This window comes from Trichosurus vulpecula, chromosome 4 (assembly GCF_011100635.1).
Source record: "Trichosurus vulpecula isolate mTriVul1 chromosome 4, mTriVul1.pri, whole genome shotgun sequence".
NCBI lineage: Eukaryota > Metazoa > Chordata > Mammalia > Diprotodontia > Phalangeridae > Trichosurus > Trichosurus vulpecula.
The window spans coordinates 306,747,753-306,772,258 of NC_050576.1; the positions used below are offsets into that span (position 1 = coordinate 306,747,753).

At 39.6% G+C, this 24,506-nt stretch overlaps 1 protein-coding gene across 3 annotated transcripts in view; it reads right to left on the bottom strand.

The window, feature by feature from the left end:
* Window positions 1-20,576, bottom strand: part of DGKH (diacylglycerol kinase eta) — a 205,511-nt gene extending 184,935 nt beyond the window's left edge. For 2 of the 3 annotated variants that reach the window (XM_036755358.1, XM_036755359.1), the window contains exon 1: window positions 20,355-20,576. In XM_036755358.1, the coding sequence (XP_036611253.1) occupies window positions 20,355-20,564 (210 nt within the window). In that variant the 5' untranslated portion in view covers window positions 20,565-20,576. Of the gene's footprint in view, window positions 1-20,348 lie in introns of all 3 variants that reach the window. The other variant, XM_036755357.1, reaches the window with a different exon arrangement.
* Window positions 20,577-24,506: the final 3,930 nt, after the last annotated feature.

A 24,506-nucleotide genomic window follows, 5' to 3' on the forward strand; every position in this document is an offset into this window, starting at 1 on the left:
TCCAAGTTTCCATAATAATATATAACAATAATAATGCACACTGATGTTCATCTGAACAACCTAGCCTTCCAGTTTATCAACTACAACTTCTATATCTTTAGTTGACCTCAACCACTCACAGGAACAAGGCCCACGGGTGCTCATGACTCCTCATTTGAGTGTAAACTTCTGACAGCAATCTTGAATTATCAAGGTCAGCGAAGATGTTGTAATTTACTTCATTGGTTTTCATTCAAAACTGGCATAGAGTATAAAATAGTAACCCAACTGAAAATTATAAACATTCTGGAGATCACTGATGAATAGGTTAGATTCAGTTTCTAATCCATTTTTAAAACTGTCATATCCATTATACCTCAGATTTACAAATATTTTCAACCCAGAATATCATTTTATGGTAATTAAAGTAAATTAAAGTAAGAAACATCTTGATTAAATTTTTTAAAATAAATTTCTTAAACAATTCCAGCTTGAAAGAAATATCTCTCTAAGCTGCCTTCTAATTTGCAGCTACTCAAATGGTATCATCGTTAGTTTCTAGGCTTCTTACTCACTTTGATCCAGCACTTTGGAACAGCACTAATCCCTTGTTCTTTAAGATTTAACTGGTGGTTTTAAATTTATTATATAATAATAAAAACAAGCTGCACATAATAGAAATTCAAGGTGTCATATATAATCCTTTTCTGTTCTTGGCATAAAGAAATGTTCATGTTTGTTTGTGTTTGTCATGTTTGTAATTTTTTTTAAAAGATAGTTGGGTTTTTTTTAGTTTAAAGACAAACAGTGAAATAACGAGCTGAAACAATGCTCCGGACAAGAAGGTGATAATTGCAATTATTCCAAAATTTCTACTGCACTAAGGCAGTAGAGAAAACATGGGAAGCATAGCCTTATGATAAAGATGGGATAATAATGTTTACATAATGCCTTAAGGTTTATAAAGTGTTGTATAAAGTATTATCAATTTGATCCTCACAACAACTATGTGAAGCAGGCGCTAGCATTTGCCCCATTTTATAGATAAGGAAATGGAGGCACAGAATGCTTATGTGACTCACCTGAGATCACACAACTAGCCAGTATTCAAGGCTGGACTCAAACTGAGGTATTTCTGATTCCAAGTCTAGCACTTTATTCACTGTGTCACCCCGCAGCCCAAGTAAGCCTATGGGAGACTGAGAGAGAGGGGAAGCAGAGTTTAAGAAAAACATGCAGAATGCTACATGGGGTGGTGAAGCCCTGGGAAGTTTAGAGGCACTAGGTACCTGAGGGAGATGACTTCACTACTGGAGACATTTGTGTGAATGGAGGGTGGGACAAGGTTGGAGAAAGGATTGTCAACAAAAACATTGGCTCAGGTCACTGCTGGTCAAGCACAAAGCTAAGGAATGTCCCATTGGGACAGGCCATGAGACCGTGCACTCAAATTCCTTAAGTAAACCAACATAACCTGATTTATTAAGTCAACAGAAATGAAGTGCATAGTATTGTAATGTCTTGTTACAGATTTTACTTCTCCTGCAACAATTACTTTTCTACAGTAGTTTCTTCCATTCGTTAGCACCAACTGCGAAGCAACTGAAACACAACTGAAGAGAACAAGGAATTTCTAAAGATTTCACAAATTACTTTCCTATTACACACCAAAAATGTTTAAAGTATTGGGAGGAGGGACATAGGAACAGTTATTTCTTTGCTATCACTAATGTTTTGGGATGTCACAGAGGAAGTAACTATCTAAAGAAGAATTCTAGGACAAACTTCCAGGCCAAAATATTCATTCCTTTGTTGAACACGTAAAGCCCTTTGGGATTCAGGCATGAACCTACCTCCCCAGGCTTATAACACATTGTTCCCCTTCACATGTACCACAGAGCACAACTTACTTCCTCTTATGTAACATTCCATCTCCCTTCACTCTTCTCCTTTTCACTGGGGGGCCCCCTTGCTTGCACTCACTCCTCATCTTTGCCTCTTTGAAACCCTAGTTCCCTTTCAATCTTGGCTCAAATGCCACCTCCCACATGAAGCCTTCTCTGACCTTCCTCCAGCTGCTACCCCAAAGGATGACTTCATATTTCCTTAAGAAGTAGTATGGCATGGTAGAGAGAAAGCAGACAGATTTGTCTCTGACAAATACTGACTGCATGATCTAGCTCAAGTCACATAACCTCTCATTGTTCTAGATTTTGAGTTGCAGAGATGGTGCTGACCTGCACTAGAAGAGGACGTTCCTCACCAAGAGCTCCCTATACCAAGGAAATTATAGGTCCTATCCCTGTTCCTTACTATGCATGTATTTTGTACTGTTATCTGTGCCATTCCCTGGCCTAAAAAGCTTTTTGATGGTGGAAGTGGTTTCATTTTTACCTTTCTAACCCCAGCACCTGGTATAGCATCCATCATATGGGAGGCACTTAACGGATGGTTGGTGAATAATCATTGCCTATCTCCTTGCCCTTCCTAATGCCACCAGGACCTCAACAATACCTGATTATACTACTGCAATAACATCTATTCTCTCCCCCTCCAGGCCAGCCTTTACATCATAGCATTCCTCTGCTCAAACCCTTCCATAGTTCTGTAATGAAGAAGGTTCAAATTTCTTAGCCCGGCATCTAAGGCCCTTCATAATCTGGCACCATCTTACTTTTCCAGGCTTATTTCATATGATTCCCTTCTGTGGATATTTCAGGCAAACTAAGCTACTTCAAGTACTCACATCCATCCTTTACTGTCGCAGGTTCATAGAGTTAGAGCCAGAAGGGGCTTTGGAGACCGTCTAGTCCAATTCTCTTGTTTTAAAGATGAGAACCCTAAGATTCATTCAGATGAAGTGACTTAACCAGAGTCACAGGGTGTCAGAGGCAGAATTTAAACTGAGATCTTTCTGTTTCCCAGTCTGGCCCTCTCTCCACCACAGAACACTCTCTTGCTGTCTTTGTTCATGTTGTCTATGCATGGAATGCTCTCCTTATTGTAAAAGGTCTCCTTCCTGACATCTACCATTCAAGAACCATTCATGTAGCTTTAAACTACTACCATTCTGAAGTATTAATGTTCAGGCATTTGTGTAAAGTTTAAATTAAAATAAAATCTATTGAAATCTATGACCTTTTTGGAGATCCACCTCCAATTCCCTTCAAACACGTCTTACTCTATGTCTTCTCTCCTTCCTCAGATCACTCAAATACTTTAGTCACATGTTGTCACATTCTAATATGGATTATTTGGAGCTGTTTGTGTGCAAATTCTATTTTCCCTAATAGATTATAATAATCCTTGAAGGCAAGGACCATATATTATTCATCTGTATATTTAGTGCCAGCCATAGTACCCTGCACGCATTGGCACTTTGTAAATGTTGAAATGAACTTAATTCATATATTTCTTCCACAACTGTTACAGGAATAGATATCTGACCAAATGTGGCACACCATAAAAGGCATCTAATATATCTTATTTTGAATTTGTAGTAGGTCATTCTGACCTTTCAAACAAAATGATAACTGAAAAAACTGCCAAATAAACATACTTTAATTCTGATATATGTCACTGATATTTTATACATGGGATACACAGAATTACGTACAGAAATGTAAATGAGTCAAATCTCATTGATCAAAGAATTATCAATAAAGCATAAAACAAGGGAGCCCAAGAACCACCCAAATTCCAGGTATGATTTGTTTGATGTTTCAATGTGCTATTAACTAGATTGACATATAAGTTACTGGTAGTTTAATTAATGGGAAAGTCCCAGTCCATTGAAGTCTAATCATTACTGAAGGAAGTTTATCCAATCACTTGGTTTTCAAGTTTCAACTTAGGTTGTTATTTCTTTTTAATTCAAAGAGACAAATATTGGAAAATATTGTTATAAAGTTTAATCTTGCATCCACAAAGGTTCAAAGAGAATACAAAAAGTATACCTAAATTTACAGACTAAAATTTTACCTAGTACTATATATATTTCTATGCCCCTAAAAAAATCCCAACCCTCTTCAAAATTAATGATAACGACAACAACAACTCTAACAGCCACAATTTGGTCAGGGAATAGTCCTATGATTTCATCGATCTGGAATTCCTGGCTAAACAAATCCTCTCTACCAAGGCATTCGACACTAGCTCTTAACAGTCCTGTGGAGTTACCCCAAGCACAGGGAAGGATTAAATCACTTGCCCCGGGTCACACAGCCTTGGCTACACTGGAACAGAGGTCTTTCTAGCTTTCAAGCCGGCTCTCCCAAATAATACATCTGTAAATTTATTTCAACCAGATTTCTTTGCCAATACCACCAAACTGACAACAAAGGACAAAGTTTTTTGTGTCTCCTGCTACTTAAATATTTTAAAAGATAGGTGCCTCTGACACGAAGCTTACATATATCTAAACAAATATATGAAATTTTATATTTATTTTCATTTCAGCTTTACACAAATGTCTGAACATTAATACTTCATTAATTCGACGAGAGGACCCCTGTGGTCCTCAAGCTCTAATCCCATGGCAGTATCCAAAAAACAGAATATGAGGCAGTTAGGTGGCGCAGTGGGTAGAGTACCCACCCTGGAGTCAGGAGGACCTGAGTTCAAAAGAGGCCTCAGTCACTTGACACACTAGCTGTGTGACCTTGGGCAAGTCACTTAACCCCAATTGCCCTGCCTTCCCCCTTCAAAAAAAAACAAAAAAAATCAAAAAACAGAATATAACATGATATAGCAAAAAACAACCCTCTGTATGGGGTCAGAGTATTGGGTTTGAACCTGTGTTATGCCACTCACATATGTATTAGCCTGCATAAATCACTCTTGGGACTTCAGTTTCCTTACCTATAAAATGAAGGAGTTGGCCCAGATGTTCCAGAAAATCCCTTCATGCTCTAACACTTATAGCTGCCCCCCCAATCAACATTATATAAGAATTATAAATCACTTTGTAAAACTAAGTGTTTTAAGGATAGCAGATAAAAATAATTAAGTACAAACAGGGTGATATTCAACCAATGAGAATATAAAAATATAAAATTCTTCATTTACCAGATAACACAAAAGAGGTCAGTGCAAATTAATGGCTTAACAGCGACAATATTATACAGTCACAGGTAGAACACAGGTTGTTGCCACTTGAAATGGCTAATATATTTACAAGAGTGATCCAAACAGAATATGATATGTTGGATAAGATTAAACATATATCTGGCCCCATACAAATGACAAACCACCATCCTACCGTTCTGAGAGGTTGTCAAGTCAACAAGTTATTAAGTGCCTACTGTATGGCAGGCACTACGCTAAGTGAGGAGGGCTACAAAGAAAGGCCAAAACAACCCCTGCTCTCAAGGAGCTCACCAATGGCAGGGGGAGGAGCAGGTAGAGGGAGAAAGGGGAATAAGAAGGAAAATGGTAGGCAAACAACTACATTAAAAATAAGATATATGCCACATAAATTAGAAGGAATTGCAGAGGGAAGGCACTAACATTAAGGAGGATAGGAAAGGCTTCTTGCAGAAGGTGGGATTTTAGCTGAGAGAAAGAAGCCCAGGAAGCCAAGAGAAGGGAGAGAATTCCAGGCATGGGGGACAGACAGTGAAAATGTTATGCTCAGAGTGTCTATGCAAAGAATAGCAAAGAAGCTGGTGTAGGAAAGGGGAAGTAAAAGCTAAGAATAATGGACAGGTAGGAAGGGGCCAGGTGATGAATGGCTTTTAAAGTCACACAGAAGATTTTATATTTTATCTGGAGGTAACAGGGAGACACTGGGGTTTACTGAACAGGGAGGTAACACCAATAACTAGAGAGAGTAACTCCTGGCTTTCTCCTGCTCCTGACCACTAGTCTAAGGACTGTCTTTTCATAGGAATCCAATCAGGATTGGTTGAAGTTTATTTTGATCCCCAGACTAAAGGACCTTTTAGACATATTCATCATCGGCCCCAAAATAGTAGAGCTTATTTCTCATTAGGGAGTTATCAAAATAGTTAACTTTATGTGAGCCCACACAGACTTTTTTTAATCCTAAAGCTTTACGTTATTAAATTTTCTTTGAGATTACAATTCTACTTAGTTGAGAAAGTTTATAATTTAATTTACCTTGACAAACTTTTAAAAAGCACCTACTGCATATAAGGCATTGTGCTAAGCTCTAGCGATAGTAATGAATGAAAAAACATTTATTAAGGCTTACTATATGCCAGGCACTGTGCCTGGGGAGAAATTAGGGGAGAAAGAGTCTGTAAGGACCATCAAAATGCTGCTCTTATGAGAAAAACAAGCATACCTTGGAAATTAAGAAGCATAACTTGGAAATTAAATGCAAAGATATTTTCTGTCTCCAATTTAGTTATTAGAGAAACTGAGAGAAGTTATTATTTTTAATAAATAAATAATTGATTGCTTATTAATTATGCAGAAACTGTCTCTCAGGTTTTTTATTTGTCCCAGAAACCCAAAATCTATTTCCAACTTAATTATTAGAGAAAGCTCAAAATGGATAAATATTAGAAAAGGGGTTTTTCCCAAAACGTGACTAGAAAACTCCAAGATTAGCAAAAGTAACTTTGTTACCAAGAACCTACTTGTTAGATAAGCAAACCACTTCCTCTTCTTCTTTCATTTATCTTTCTCTTATCTACCCCCTTCATCAGCTTATACCTCACAACAAAATTCCCTCTTTTGGCCCAGCAGAATAAATTCTTTACTTCCCCTGTTGCCACAATAGAAAAAGTGGGATGAAGTGGTTGATTTGTCATTGTCAAATGACTTTCTAATCCTTTAAGATCATAGAATGAGAATTAGTAATCACCAAATGACTGACCAAACTGAATTGCAGAAATCTGTCTAAAAATGTCGGAGATGTTTCCTAAAGTGCTGGTTGGTTGGTTGGTTGCTTTGGTTGTCGTCCTTCATTCTCAAAGAGGACCAAAACGACATCCTAAAGTGAATATTAATATAAAGGACATCCCTTCTCATTCATTCACTTCCCTATCCTGTTTTTATCATGTAAATAAAAAACCCTTATTGTGGTGCTATAGGGAAAGCTATCATTTTCATTCTTTGACTGGCTAAAAATAAAATTAACTCAAACTCTTTCTTTTATCAAATATGGCTTAACAGGCAAAATGGAAAAATTATTTAAACACATTTGCAAAATATACTATTTGACCTTTTAAATACAACAATCTCACCATACAAAACTGGGGTCAACAGATTTCTTTGAAAAGCTAACTAAGGAGAGCTAGCTGCCTATAAAGATTTTTTTCCCCATATTAAACCTTTTTCAAACAAGTAATTTTAGTCCCTAAAATGTCTTAGCTGGCTTTCTTTTCCACTAAAATTGCAGCCAATATTTTCATACCAAGTATCCCTTTTTCAAAACAAAAACTATTACTTCCAAAGACTAGAAAAGCCGGATTTAAAGTTCTGAAAAATATCGAACCAACAAAGAAGGCAAATTTATGCAATAAACGAAACACCCTGATAAGATACATGTGAATGTTTTCACAAACACAAGAGGGCACAATACTAAAGAAAACCAGACTTTTTAAACTTGCCGACATGAAAATATAGACCAGTTTTCAAGCAAGTGCTACAATTAATTCTCCAAATACAGTTGATAATTGATTGTTTCTTTATTATTCCACTTTCATCGTTAAGGGCTTGATAATCTGCTACCCAGGGCTCCACCCAGAATCTCTGTGATTCAGCCTGGCATTCTGCTGAGGCCAAAGTTCCCTTCCCTCATCACCATTGCTCCTTCCCTTAATGCCAATCCATATCATCTCTACTCCTCTCAAGCTCCTACCCCACTCTATCCTACCCCTCCATTGTGGCTTTAATCCTGTTGCATTAACAAATTCCCCTATATCAAAACTGTTTCCCTGGCATTCCTTTTGATGAACCCTGGCTCTCTCCAGAAGGCACTGAATCCTACAACACTGGATATACTCATTCCTTCCCCTAGACCATCATCAGTGCCTTCCATAAGACAGAGTGGACCAGGAAGAGGAGTAAGCATGCTTCTTCCTCTCAATGTCACTTCCAGACTCTTCCCAATCACCATCATTTAGCAACCTCTTCTCCTTTGATGTTTCCACTATTCAGATATTCTAGATCCTGGGGGCTATTCTCAGCTGGCACCCGGATCAATTGTCCCTCTTTTCTTAAGAAGTATAGTACATGTATAATAGTCTTCCTCTTCTCCCCAACACCCACCTCTATATTTACAAACTTCAATTTACATGTAGAAATCCCTACAAACATCTTGCTTTACCTATCTTAGTTTCCATAATCTATACTTACCTACAATGCAGGTATACACAGGAATCAATCAATCAATCTATCTATCGACAAGTATTTATTAAGCACCTACTATGAGCCAAGCACTTCAGATACAAAGACAAAAAAGCAGCTCTCAAAGAACTTACATTTTACCAAGGAGAAAACATGTACACATATAAAACATGGTATAGATAGTATTTCAGTATAACTGGCTTTCTTTGTGATCCTATATATTTTATTGTCTACATTTTTTTAAAAAAAAATAGGCTGAGAAAAGAGCCACAGGCTTCACCAAAAAAAGGCTAAAAACTCCTTCATCTGAACAGAGAACCTTGGATCATACTTCACTGGGAAAACTGAAGCTATAAGCTCCCTCTTGTCCCCAATTATATGCCTCAAATAAGCTCATTATCATCTCCTGTTTTCTCTTCCTTTGCTCCAGTCTCTGACAAAGAGGGGGCTTTGAAGACTGTCACTTCTAGTAGTACCCTGGATCCCACAACCTGCCATCTCAATGACAAGGAAGCTTGCTTCTTTAATAGACCTCTTCCTAATATTCAATCTCTCTTTTAACTATTTGACTCCTTTCCTATTACCTACAAACATGCCCAGATTTTGACTATACTTAAAAAGGTCCCTTGACTCTTCCATTCCCTCAAAAGTTGTTATCCCATACCTGTCTTCTGTTTCACTGTCAAACTTCTGAGAAAGCTTTCTATATTAGCTGGCTTCCATTCCTCACATCCTATTCCCTTATGAACCCCTTGCTATCCAGCCTCCAATCCTACTGCTGGATTTAAACTGCTCTCCGCAAAGTTAACAATGAATTCTTAACTACTGAATCCAATGGCCTCTTCTCCAACTTCATTCCTCTTGGCTTCTTTAACGCTTTTGACACTGTTGACTACCTGCTTCCACCCTAAAAACCCTCTGTGAGTTTTCATGACATTGCCAGTTCTCACCTGTCTCCCCTCCAACCTTTTGGCCTAACTAAACCACCTTCTCAGTCTCCTATCCGGATCATAATCCCATTCTTCCCTCTAGACACAAGTGCACCCCAGGGTTTAGACTTGAATCTCCAGGACTTTTCACCTCTTCTCTCTATATACGATCACTTGATAATCTCATCAGCTCTTGTGGATTCAATTATCTTAATTCAGATGATTCTAAAATCAATGTATCCAACCCTCCCCTCTTTCCAGATCTCCATTCCTACACCACCAACTGCCTACTGTACATGTCTACCTGGACTTTCATAACAGATACCTTGAACTCAGCATGGCCAAAAAGTAAATTATCATCTTCCTCTCAAAACCTACTTCTCCTCCTAACTTGCTTATTTCTGCAGTGGGCACCACAATTCTTCTGGTCACTCAAGTCCACAATCTTAGAATCATCCCCTTCACCATCTAACCCCCCTATATCAATTTGCCAAGTCTGGTCAATTTAACCTCCATAACACCTCTCACATCCATACCCTTTCTCTACATCATCAATCTAATTCAGACTCTCAGAACCTGTTATCTGGAGTATTGCAATAGCCTCCTCATTGGTCTCTCTGCCTCCAGTCTCTATACTTATCCTCCACATAGATGCCAAATCAATATCCCTAAAGCATAAAGTGCGACCATGTCACCTCCCCCCATCCTCCATCTTTATGAACTCTGTCATTTCTTTTGGCTTCTAGGATAAAATACAGCTCCTCTCTTCATCATTTAAAGTCCTTTACAATCTAGTTCTAACCTAGATTTCTAGAATGATTTCACATTACTCTCCCTTGCACACTACAGTCACACCAAAATGGCCTGCTTACTAACCTCTCTGCGTATCATTCCACTAATGTTCCCCACACCACTTCGGAGGGTTTTTCCTACCTCTAATATGCTTGCTTCTCCGCACTTCTATTTCTCCATCCCTTTCAAGACTCTGTTCAAGACTTCTCTTAGAGAAGTTGTTTCAACAATTCAGCTAACAGCTGCTATGGGGGTGTTAAACCAACAACGACCAGCTCACAGAACACTGCAAGCCTAGGTTCTTTTGATCTGCTTTACTAAGGAAAGCAACATTAAGGGGTTAACAATCTTACTTTAATCCAGCATACAAATATCATTTGCTTAGTTCAGGGGAAAATGCCAGCACCCTGAACTTCAGAGCAAATACAAACATCAACAGAGAGACCCTGTCGGATTCAAATTTCAATGCATAGTTACCAGAGTTTAACAAAGTCCAAACATCCGGGTTTATAAGCTGGAGGGCTCTTAACTACAGCTGCCCAGAATCTCCACATCAGCACACTGCCAAGAGTAAGCGCCCTAAGCAAATGGATCTGTCTTCTCTTTTTCTGCACTCTTTAGCCGTCATCAAAAGTCATCTGAGGGACCAGAACTTAAGCTCTTACTATTGGCTCTGGAGTTAGCACCTCCCCCTAGGACCTTGAGGGCTTCACACCCACATTGACTTAGAACCTAATCACTAGGGGTTTTGGGCCTACTTGGGAGTGAAAATATAATCAGACCTCCCTTCATGGGCCCCACCTGGAGCCCCACCTTAGTTACCTTTAATCAAGGAGATAAAGGCCAAAACTCTTCAAGGGCACTTGGTTGAATAAGTGCTAAGAGCCCATCTTGATCACCAATACAGAAGTCTTCCTTAATTTTGTTTGTAATCTCCATCCTCCAAAAAAAATTACTTATTATTTACTTTGTATGTAATTTGTACTTATGTATCTGTTGTTCCACCCCCACCACCACCATCCCCACTACCAAATCCCACCCTTACCCCACCCCCGCCAATACTGAGAAAAAGGTGGGAGTAATCAGTATTGGAATGACTGTGGGAATAGAAGCACACTGAGGGACAACTGTTGGTATTTTTACAAAGTGATCAGACCACTAGAGATTTCAATTTGGAACTACATCAGAAGCGTTTCAAATAGAAATCTCTAATGGTTTGAAATAAAATCTCATAAATATGTGTATGTGTGTGTGTGTAAATGTACATGTGTGTAAATGTACACAGGTATACATATATATAATATACACACATATATCATGTATATTTTCCAAATGACCTTTGATCCAACAATTACACTATTAAGCATATACCCCAAGAAAGTTGAAGACAGAAACAAAGGTCCTCTATATACCAAAACATTCATAGCTGAGCTCCTTGTGATAGCAAAGCAGTGGCAACAGATCAGGTATTTCTCGACTGGTGAATGGGTGAAAAAATTGTTGAGAATGGGAATGGGATGGCATTGGTCAACAAGAAATAACAAATATGAGGAATTCAGAGAATCATGGGAAAATAGGTATGAAATGACACAAAGTAAAATAAGTAGGATCAAGAGAACAAAATACATGATTTCAACCATGAGAAACAGGAAAAGTGAAGGTCCCAGAGAAGAATTACTAAAATACCTCCTCTCTCTACACAAGGTAAGTGATGATGTTTTTGTTTATTTAATTGATTTTGTCTAAAGGAAAGGTGAGGGGGAAGAAGAGCCCCTGGGGGTGGTTTTACTGACTTATGTATACACAAAGGCATCATTAAAACAAATTAAAGAAAGATTATGAGCCTAAGAAGAAGAAAATTCTAGAGAGATGTCTACTACCAAGGAAGAGGTAGGCCCACCAGAAGAAAAGAAAGGAGGAATCCATTGAGGCTCTTAAGTATTTCTATGGATTTATAGCAGCAGGAGGCTCTATTTTTCTCAAAGTTCATTACTTAGGGGAGGAAGGAGGGCCCACTGTGAGGAGTCCTGGATTGGAGTAAGAGGACCTGGACCCACTTTTCCAGTGTGACCTTGGGCAAGTCACTTAACTTTTCTGTATCTTAGTTACCTCATCTATAAAAATGAGGAGACTGGTCTACATAAACCTGAAAGTCCCAGATACCTTTAAATTGATGATCTCATGATCCTTCACTCGATCTTCTCTCCACAACCCTCACCATACCCTTAAATTCTTATTCCACTGAAAGCCCTGGCTTACTATCCGCAGGTGCTATACCATTAGCGATTTAGACTTTCAAGTGATTGCTTCCACTGTCCAGAGCGAGGAAGGGTAGAGGGAGTCCTTAATCTCAATCCAGGACTTAAAGATACAAAGCCATGAAATCCAAAATTGAAACCATAAACTCGCATTTGTTACACATAGAGTTATACTCTCTGGTTCTGATTGGCACACTGTCGTATTTTAAATGTGCCATGAGTTATATGGGCAGCTAAGTGATGCAGTGGCTAGAGCACCAGGCCCAGAGTCAGGAAGATTCATCTTCCCTGAGTTCAAATCTGGCCTCAGAAATTTACTAGCTGTGACCCTAGGCAAATCACTTAACCTTGTTTGCCTCAGTTTCCTTATCTGTAAAATAAGCTGGAGAAGGAAATGGCAAACCATTCCAGTAACTTTATCAAGAAAATTCCAAAAGGAATCATGAAGGCTCAGACATGACTGAAAATGACTGAACAATAAGGGTGAGTTACAAAGACTTTTTCGGAGACGCTGACCTGAGAACTTTACCCCTATGGATAATGTTGTTTTTATGGGACATTACTTTTCAAATTCCACATAACTGATACACATGAACATGTGGAACACAGCCCATTCATAAAAGTGAGAGTTGACTGTAGCTTGAAAAATCATTACTAAAGAAAGAGAAAACTTAAAAGCACACTGTACACAAACGAATCCCAGCAATTCCAACAAAGAGTATTGTCTAACTAATGCTTAATTATACATGCCAAAAAAGGTGCATAGTGTACTAAATAAAAACACCATCAACAATGATTACTAGATTTTAAAGTCAAAGAATCAAGATAAAAGTGTATTTAAACTGATTATGTAAATAGCCACTCAGAGGAGGGGAAAACTCTCAGTAATCAACAACTAATTACAAATTTGCCCAGGGAATCAATCAACACTAAGCATTTATTAAACACTTGCAGTGCATTAAACATTAAGGATACAAAGAAAAGCAAAAAAATACATCCTTGCCCCCAAGAAGCTCACAATCTAATGGAAGAGAAAATATACAAACGACTCTGTACATACAACATATATAGAGTCGATGAAGGGTAATTCCTGAAGAAAGACACTAGCATGGAGGGGAAAGAGGGAAGGACAGGCAAGGTCTCTTACCTTACTTACATAAGGTGGGATTTAAGCTGAGAAAATTATAATAATAATTGTAATAAGTAATGATAATAACTGAAAGTCCTATAAGGTTTGTAAAATTTCATCGAAGTTTCACAGCAAGGTCTTTGTCATGGATCTATTCTTAGAAAACCTATCTATTAATTTTTATAGGTAGACCTATACAAACATTCACAGCATAAGTGAAGTAAGTCCAACAGGAATGAAAGGTTCTACCTGAAAGCCATCACATCGGATCTCTGGTGTTCTTTACTATATCATTTTCTTATGTCTCCATTATAACAACAAACACACAAGAACATTGAAACAAAATGAGAAGGATCCATCTAAAATTAAACAGCTTGAAATAATGTGCTCACTTATATACAAAATAAAGTCTTAACAATTTAACAGGGCTCTAACCTTTAATTATAGTGTAGAGATCACTTTTAATTTGTAACCAACATGGAAGTAATCTAGGTTTCATAAACACAATATGCTATATATTATCCATCAAGGACTATAGTTCCCAGTCTAAATTTAGTTCACACAACAGAAGCAAATACGTAAACCAAGTTAAAAATAAATGTTCTATGAAGACGGGTGTTTTTTTAAATGAATTTAAGACTGTATTTAAAGCCCTAAAACCAAGGCCTGCATTTTCATATGCTCTGTTATTCAACACCTAGGGCCCTAGAGATGCTCAGTAAATATAACATCCCCACTTACTGAGAAGGTAAGTTTTCTGCCTAGCAGAAATGAACCCTAAAATGTGGCAAAAGGGGTCCGCAGGTTACCGAAATCCTCCAAAGAGCCAATTAATTAAAGTTTAGCATCTAATTCTGAAGAAGAGGCTCACATAGTTAAGTCAAGAGCTTATTTCTTAATAATAATAAGGATAAGTATAAGCATAATGATAACAATGTATGTAGAAATTTAAGGTTTGCAAAGCATTTGACAAACACCGTATCTCATTTGATCCTCCTAACAACCCTTGGAGGTAGGTGCCATTTTTGTGCCCATTTTAAAGATGAAACTGATTCAAACAGAGGTTTAAGTGTATTGCCCAGAGTCATGCAGCTAATGAATGAATTTGAACTGGACATAGGCATTCTGACTCCAGGTCCAGAGCTGCCTTAGCGCACATACAGTTTTATGCACATTCAAATTTAACAAATATAGTTATCTGATTCCTCAAACTACAGACAACAAATTTGCATCAGTAGCTATTAAAAAAGAAAAGGATGACCTTTAATAGTCATACCACCAGAATTAACAACTTACAGCAGGAAATAAAAACTATGGGGTGTATATGTGTGTATATGTGTATATATACGCATATGCATATATACATGTATGTCCCAAAGACTGAATTATGTTCAGCATGTTGTTTATAAGAACAGTTAAGTGTATACCACATTTTATGGTAGTTTCCATCAAAAGGAGTTAAATTTTGTTTTATTTTGTCCTTTAAATAACCCAGTTATGTAATAACGTCTCTTTCCCTAGTGACGTTAGAAAAATGAAGTATCATTGTCCTACAAAAAGATGAAGATTAGCAGGAAAGCATTAGAAAAATTAAGTAAAGGTTGATATTCTGATACAACTAAATAAAAGGCCTGTGACATTCTCCTATTCCTCACCTCTCCCCCTCCCCACCTCCTCCCTCTTTCCCTCCCTTTCCCCTCCCCCCTCTTGTACCACTTTAATCCCTCCCTACCAACAGCGTCACTGGGTGTTCCTGAAGGCACAAAAGATTAAAAAAAATCTGGCCTAGTAGCAACAAACTGGATCCTCATATCTGCTTCTGCATTCAAGGTGTTGTTTTAAATGAAGTGTATGAAGAAAATCCTGCCTCACACAGATATGTAGTTGAAAAAGCAAAAAGCAGGACTCTCTAAAAAGGTCTTGGGTTCTACAGACTACACTTTGAGAACTTCTGATCTAATATGGTTCTTAAGAGATGGACTTTGATCTTAAATAAATAGCATATTTGCTTAGCTCTTTAAAGCACTTGGAGTAATGCTCCATGACTGTTGTCAGCCAACAGATATCCTGTCCCAACATAATCCTTTTATACTGGTAATTTAATGTAATTACTATTCTAAATTTTTCTATATTCTTACAATGTTTAATATTAAAGCATATCCACATTTGAAGAACCATTTAGGGTCATTTTAAAAGACCTGAGGTTTCAATGTTTTTTGAAAAAGAGTTAAAGTAATAAAAATAAGTTACCTCTGCCTTGATTTATGTAGAATACAATAAACTTTTAGATGTTACTTATGAATTGTGTATACTTAAAGAACTTTGTCTCAAGGGTCTTTCATGATTGAAAAGCGAATTGAAATCCCATAGGGAAGGGATCATCTATGCTACTTGGCTAAACTGAAGTCCGTAATGCTTTAGGACAGCCCTAAAAGGTCTTCAGATTTAAGCGGTCTTTTTTTTTAAGCCATCCAACCATCCAAAGACAAGAACATCTCTTTGTAAATAGGCAGATTTCAGTACATTAACTACAACACAGAACACAAATCCACCTGTATTTGTATTTGACCAACAATGTTAGGGAGGAAGTCTGATTATCCTGCACATCTAAAGGAAGGCAAACGGAGAACAATGGGGTAATTTCAACATTATTCCAAAGGATTTCTCTCTGGTAAATCTCTGTGAAGTTATGTGTAAAATGGGAGGAGCTTAAAATGAATAATAGACCTTCTAAAAGAGGAAGGGTCAGAAGAGCCCTACCACAGGAAACAGAGAAGACTAGAATAGCTAGAAAAAGATGAAGGAAGAAGAGAGGACTTGATTGGCAGTCATCTTAACTGCCCCATGTTAGGTTCCCTAAATCAGCAGCTCTCTCATCACCTTCCAGCTCAGTGACTGACTTCTTTTTCTCTCTGTGGGAAACTGCCATATCCAAGAGCTGAGGCAGCTGTAAGATTATCTGTTGTTTGTATCCTGGATATCTGATGTGACTTCCTGAGATTCTACTTATCTGAATTCCTGAGCACTGTTTGTTGACAGTAGGGCTGGGATATAAACTGTACCATAATCATCAGTTTACAATCTAAAATCATGGTGGGGAGGGGAGGTGGATGAGAGAGGGAGAAAAAGAAGAGGAAAAAAGTATATAGATAAAGGAAGGGAAGACTGCGTCCAATGCAAAGAATACTGGATTTGGTGTCAGAAGACCTGGGTTTGATTCTGAACTCTGACACTTTATTAACTATGTGACCTTGGGCAAATAAATAACTTGCCTGGGTCTCAGTTTGCTCACTTGTAAAATGAGGGGGTCATACTCTTATGATCATTTGGATCTCTTCCAGCTCTAAATCTATGGTCCTATTGTCCTATGACTAGGGCATTGTAGAGAATAGAATGGGGGGGGGGAGGGAGAGGGGGAGGCAGGGAGGGGGGGAGGGGGAGAGAGAGAGAGAGAGAGAGGGAGAGGGAGAGAGAGGGAGAGAGAGACAGAGAGACAGAGAGAGAGAGGGAGTGGGAGAGAGAGAGAGAACACAAACAAGTATGAGGCCAGAAAAAGAAAAGATATAATGTAATTGAGGATTATATAATTCCTTGTTAACTTTAAGATCATGCCAGATCTTCTCCCCAGGCATTTACTAAAAAGATAGCAGTCACACCCAGTGCAAAAATGTTACAATTCACTGTGTTCTTCACTGATGTCCAAATTACACCATACACTGGCTAGGGAAAGATCTAGGATCTAGGATCAGGCCTTGGGGTGCACAACCAAAACCTCACTTTCCTCATCTGCAAACTAGAGATAACATTTACACTACCTTCCTCAAAAGGTTACCTTGAGAAAAAATCAAGTTGTAAACTTTAAAGGTTTTCATAAAATTGGTATTATTATTGTCAATACCAGAGAATAATTAGCACATTAAAAATTATAGACACGCATTTGCTTACACTTCAAACAAGTTAATAATTGGGAGTCTCAGTCTTCAAAATTTTGCTCAGGCTATTTAAACTAGACACTAATGAGGCTTTGCAAACCTATAGTCTAAAACAAAGTAAAAATACTATCTACTTGATTACCACAAATACTTCTTTTTCTTAAAAAGAAAAAAAAATCCAAGACTGTAAATTTTGAATTAAATTATTTTAAACTACTTTAGACATAAGGAAAATATATATATATATATTTGCAGTTTATAAAATAGAAAAGCAAACTAATCTTCAAACATACAATGTAGTATTGCATCACTGAACTCAAACTGACTTGCTTTGCATCTGCTCACTGCTAAAAGAAACTGGGGTTGGGAAGAGGACATCAGAGATATTTTGTAATAAGGTCAAGCAAAAAGCAAGTTCATGTCAGAACAAGCTGAGTGATAAATTCCTCCTCAGTTCATACTGGAGATTAGTGTCAATGTCAAAACATAAATCTTTGACAGCTTCCCAGTATGCAGCAAATATTTGTTAATATGCTGTCCATTGCTCCAGAACAGGGAACTTAAGGAGGAAGTAAAGGTTTCATAGGTATTCTAACCTTTGCAGACCTGTCAATGAGCTGTTATATCTTTTGGGTTTTATTGTAATAAGAGGAAATGAAGCTCTGTTGAAACTGTGGAATTTGGGGTATGTCCTGAAGCCAGCTCTTCCTATAGGACAGCTCCTCCAGAATACAGGAGGTAAGTAACCATGATTGGTTAGCATAATAGCCATCATTTCTAAAGAACTTTTAAGGTTTGCTAAGTGCTTTACATGTTATCTTAAGTGGAACCTGACAACAACCCGGTGATGTGGAAGCTATTATTACCACAATTTTACAGACCATTTTACAGCTGATGGTTGAAAGAGATTAAATGTCTTTCCCAGTCACACAACTGGTGTCTACAGTAGGATTCCAACTCTGGACATCCTAGAAATCCTTTGCAGCCCTTCCGAGATTATTAACAAAAGGTTTAAGTAAGCTTTGAACTTGGATCACAGGTGCTGACATATGAAAATGTTGAGAGAACTTGGTTACTAATAAAATTAATTACAAAAACAATACTATTTGTGAAATCCAAAAGAAGCTTCACTGCTAAGGACCATTAAAGACCCAAACCCAGCAAAATGTATTTACTAAAAAATTAGATTACTTGTAAACAGGATAATTCATGAATGTTCTAACTATTCTTTCCTCTAGAACAAATGCCCAATTAATATCCTAAAATCAATAAGATCACTATATACATTATTACAAAAATATATTTCTTAAATACGTAAATTCTCAATTTAAGGAAGGGCATATTTTGCTTAACCTTAATAGTTTAAACATTTTCATTTTTAACAGAATGTTTCATTTTGTTGTGAAACGTTCCTTCCTAATTTATACCTAAAGTTCAAAATCCTACCAGTATAAGCCTTAAAAAACAATCAAAACTATCAAAAACTGAGAGAAAGGCTTGTGAATTTCAGCAAGTCACCTAGGTACAGGATATTCAGTATGTAAACTCCCATCTGGAAGGTCAGGAATAAAATTTTAGAGAAGTGCTTGGGGCAAGGAGCTTAAGTGACTGGCCCACCATCTCACAGCTAGAATATATCAGAGGCACGATGTGAACCAAACTCTTCCAGATTTCAAGGTAACAGTTAGATCCAATAAGGCAGGCTGCCTCTCAAAATGTCAAATATCAAACAATCAGAAATCATCACAAGATATTAACCAGAACAAATTGGTAAGAACAAACCTGTGTAAAATATTTTTGATCGTTTAACAGATGCAACAGCTCGTTTAACTTTTTAATGGATTCATTTGTAATTATTTTAGAGGACAACATAAGGTGGCTAACACAGTGCACTCTATTTTATGACACCAGTCTTCTCGGTTTAAGCACCAATTTACACAACAATCTCCACCCAGCATCAATTGGAGGCCTTTTGTTAAAGGTGTTAATTGTTCCAATGCTGGTCTCACCCATAGGATAAAAGAAAAAGAGACTATTTTAAACAATCCTCTCTGACTAAATTTGATACATACGTAACACAAGCACACACCATACTGGCTTTTCCCTTTATGAACAAACCCTGAAATTGAGTCAACTTCCAATAAATGTCTCAGGCATCTTCAAAGCAAACAATCCTCATACATGCCTGAATGATGACTTCAAAATGGGCAGAGCAGCACACACACCTACTCCCCGTGCAGCATAAAGAATTGGCTGGTTTTTTACACAGTTTATTGGGACAGATGCTCCCCTTGCTTCACTACTCTGAAATCCATGGGACAAAAACCGAGGACAGCTGCTTTTACCGCAGGTTTCCGTTTTAACTGCTAAGAGTCTTTACCACCGGCCAGTCCCTGCTGTGGCTCGATCCCAAGAGGCTGTAGCGATCAAAAAGAGCCAGAGAGTGAATCTTCCCCCTCCCTGAGAGGGAGAAGGGGGTAAAGCCAGGCCTGGGTAGGAAAAGGGAAGGTGGACTTTGCTGCTGCTGTACTCCGCTCTGCTGCCCTCCGCTCTTTGCACAGAGAGCCACTGCTTCACCAACTTGGTTGACGTTAGACTGCTGGCCTCTCACACGTGGAAAAATGCAAGCCGTTCAGCCCAAAGAGGGAACATGCCGCAGAGCGCTAACTTTCTTTTTCCCACGCCCCTTTACCTCGGTCTTTTCAGAGGCTGCCAACCCCGCCCCTCGGAGCTCGCCCACTCTTTACGCACACGCCCCTCCCCTGGCCTTTCCCCCAGGTCTCCTCCTCCTTTTCTTTCCCAGTCCCAGGTCCTCCAAGTGCTCGTGTCCTCCCCTCCTACTTTCCAGCTGCCTCTGGGCTCTCAGGCGCAGATGCTCCGGAGCCCGCGGGCCAGGCCCGCAGCCTAGTTGGCCCGCGTGGCCCCTAAACCCCTTCCTCTACATCCCCTTCCCCCTCTCCCCGCGCCCTCGCCCCGCAAGCACGCGCTCAAAGAACGTGCAAACACGCACCCTCACCTTGCTCCGGATCTGCCCCGACGTGGACACTTTCCGTATCAGTTTCTGCGGCCCCTCGTGCTCCGCCTCGCTATCCGACGACTCATCTCCCGGACCGGCGGGGCCGGCAGCGGCGGCGGCTGTGGCTGAGGCTGCCGTGGCTGCGGTAGAGGCGGCCGTGGTGGCTCCGGCAGCGCCCGGGGGGTGGTGCTGGACTCCGGCCCCGGCCATCCTTTCCGATTCCTGCGGGGACATAGCACCGCCCGGTGGGGGCGGCAGCCGGTCAGGGGGCGCCCCGGGCCCCGTGGGAGCCTCACCGCCGCCGCCATGTTCAGCTCCCCACCCACCCCCGCCACTGCCCGGGGAGGGGAGGCTGGACACCGCCAAACCCATTTCCCCTTCGACCACTCCGTCCCCCACAAGACCCAGGCCCGCTCCCTACTGGATCTATCCTTGCTGTCTCCTGCGTTGGAGCCGGGCCCAGAAGCGGCAGATGTGGCTGGACCCCCAAACCTCCCCTGTCCGACCTCCCGAACTCTCGGCCCGGGGTGGATGGATGGATGGATGGATGGATGGATGGATGGATGGATGGATGGATTGATGTGCGATAGTGACACTGCAAAGGGAGACTTAGGGCTCGGGACAGCTTGCCGGGAAGGGAGGGACAGAGGTGGCGGGAATTTTCCCTCCTCCACCTCCTCTTCCTTCTGCTTCCCTATGGACTAGGGCTGCAGGACGGACGCCGGGCTTTGGGCAAGAGGGCGGGAGAAAGACAACCTCCGCAGCAAACCCTAGCGGCCGGGGCCGAGGAGTATCCCCAGTTCCCAGCCTCTGTGGCGGCGGGGTTTTCCCTCCCTCCGGTTCCCGGCAGCCTGGGAGAAACATTCTCGGGTTCCCCTCCCTTTCCCGGGAGTGATTTCTCCCTTCCTGCTTTAACTCCGGCCCCGCACCAGCTTCCCCTCTTTGATTTGCGCTTGTCCCACGGTAGGAGGCTCTGGCTAGCAAGCAGAGCCCATCTCTCTAAGGAACGTTCTCTCCCACGCAAGGAGTCCAGCCAGTGCCCTGAAACCCAGGGATTCCTCTAGCCTTCGCTTCTTACATGCCCCTCGACTCCTACCTTTTTCTCTTCCTGTTCCCACTGTCCTCGCCCTCTCGGCCCCAACAAGTGGCTCTCTTTGGTGAGCTGTTGTCTTCCTTGACTAACTCCCCCCCACCCCCGCCCCCAGAGAGTGCACACGGAAGGGAAGGGCTAGGCTGATCCCCGCCTGTGTTTAGAGCAGAGCATTTTCCGGGAGGCTTGGACTAGGCTCAGAATTATTCGTTCAGAAAGACAGCGATCATTTAAGCTAACAGGAAACTGGGAAGGGTGCAGAGAGTATATAGAAGCTGACAAAAGCACAGCCTAAGACAGCAACAGAGCATAGAGCGTCATTGTGGCAGCAGCCTTAACCTGGACTGTGTGCCCACAAAAGAATCCATCTCCATCAAGCTATTAGACAAGCGCCCAAGGATGCCAATATCAGAAGTACTGGGATAGCCACTCCCTACCCCCTGGCTAGACCTAGAAGAAATGTGATCTACAAGCTACAGCTACCCTTTGCTATACATCTGGCACCTAGGGAAGTGGAGCCTCAGGTGGTGACTGCACGCTCTGTTCGGAAGTAAGCCCTGTGCTAAAATACACACCCCGCTGTCAGAGGGATGGAAAATACGGGGGGAGGGGGGAGAAAGGAGGGGAATACTCTCCAGGATTGTCCAAGTCACAAATGTTTTTTTGCTCATTCCAAGAGCTGAACTCCAGACGGTAGTGTTCACTGTGTTTTTTAAGTAAGTCAAATACTTCCTGCCAGACTGTAGGGATATCTTTCCACCACTCTTGTCCCCCCTCGGAACATTCATAACCATCTGTGCTCACTGGGAGGGGACGGGGAAGGGAGATATTTTTTCAATTGACTTTAAAATGCAACGTTGCCCTCAATAGTTTCAACAGTTGATTGGCTCAGTTGATACAGCTGGCAGTTAATAGTTAAGGTTCCCCCCCCCCAACGATGCAAAACCAATATAACTACTGCAACAGATTGTACATAAGTCCATCTAAATGTAAAATATTCTTGATAGCAAGTTTTTTAAGATCCTGAAGCACTTGGCAAAGCACTAGGTTTTTTTTTTTCCCCACAGCTTTGCTTTCTTTGTTTAAAAAAATGAATAAAATAAGAGACTTACTCTAAAGTTTTATAATCCACTAGAGAAAGCATGTAAGTCTATGAGGATTTGAAACTGGAATCGACTTTACAGGCCATCTAGTCTGATCCACTCACATTCTTAGAGAAGGGAATGAGACCCTGCCCTAGGGTCACCAAGGTGATGAGTAGAAAAATCAAGATTTGAAGACAGGGTTTCTAAGGCCAAATCCAATACACTTCCCACAATACCATGCCAGTTCTCATATACTAGAGAAAAGAACACCACTTTTTAAATAAAATAATGGAATCTATCCATACCTAGCTGTTACGATGCATCCTGACAGTTTGGAAATGTAACACAGTAGGAAAAGTCATGAGTTTGTAGTCCCAGCACCTCTATTTGCATCTGATCTCTGCTACTTACTATCTGTGTGACCTTGGACAAGTCACTCAGCTTCTCTGAGCCTCAGTTTCCTCATTTGTAAAATAAGATCACACTATAAGACCTCTAAAGTCCCTTCCAACTCCAGACCTATGCTCTTATGATGATTAATACCTCCTCTTATTGGGAATAGTAAAGGAAGATACTTTATATTTTTAAAAACAATAACTTGTTCTTCACTAAAAAGAGTTTGCTTGCTACTTGGAAGCTTAATAGGAATGAAAACTAAGTAATTTTAAAAAGATTAGATATTGCTTTACTTAACAAAGTAAAGCATGGGATCTGCGAAACTGAAAATTCAGTAATGTTTTTTAACAAATAGATTAATGCCTAAATGGAAAGTATGAATCCTGTGTTTTTGCAAATATGCTTTACTTAGCTAAAGTAAAACTCATCTATTTGGTCATTTCTTTGTCAATTACTGCCTTCCAAAAAAAATAGCATGCTTGGAGTATGGCCAAGAGGCAAATTTCATGTTCTCTTTCCTAATATATGTATTTTCATCTAGCAGTTATAATAAAGTTCAGGCAAAACAAAATTTTAATAAAAATCAGATAATATGCTCATTGTCATGTTCAGTTGTATTTCTGATCACACTTTAGAATAAAGCATTCCAACCTAACAGTCACAAATACTCTGCAGTGCATGCCTCAATGTTTATCACTAGTTTGCCTTCCCTGCAAGCTTCTGGCACATTTCTCTGGACCTAATGGGGTTAAGTAAGAAAATAAAAGGATCAAATAAATCCCCTCTCTTTTATCACAAAAATTGGATGTTTAAAGATAACTTTAAACAGTTTTATGTGCAATAGTTGGGCAATTAGTACATCAAAGGAAGTGCATGCATTACCCCACTGAGACCTAATCTTACCACAAGATTTACATTTTAGTCTCTATTTACAAACTTGGTTGTGAGTTTAAATGTAGTTAACAGCTTCCCCTTCCCAAATAAGTATGGGTTTCTTATTGCCAACTTTCCCTTCTGATTCTGTTCTCTCAGAGCAGGAATAATGTGACAAAGGAAGAAAGGATCCTAAAGGAAAAGCCTATCATCACTTCCTCAGAAAGCCTAAACGAAAATCTACCCTTCATCATTAACAATAATAATTGTTGACATTTACACAGAACTTCAGTATTCTTTTGGGAGAAAAAGCTACAACCAGAGCATGCTCAGAGCTCTCTAGTTACTTGCTGGGTCACACGCTTGTAAACTGGAAGCTTCTAGGATGAATACTTGAATGTATGTTTAATATTCTTTTCTTGTAGATTATTTTCCCCCAAATTGATAAGCAATTGAAATATACTAATGTTTGTATATTAATATTTCAATATATGAGAAGTGGAAAACAAGTTGTAAATCCATTTCATTTTACATTAAATTTACATGTTTACTTTTATTAACTTCAAAACTTCCAGCTGCCTATTTGAGTTATTTTTTTTAATATCTTGCAGATTTTTTGAAACTGTGGTTACTTTGAAATAAGAAAATTTGGAATTTAACCTGTTACAAGCAAACAAATTTACAACCTATTCCTGGCACCCAGAAGAG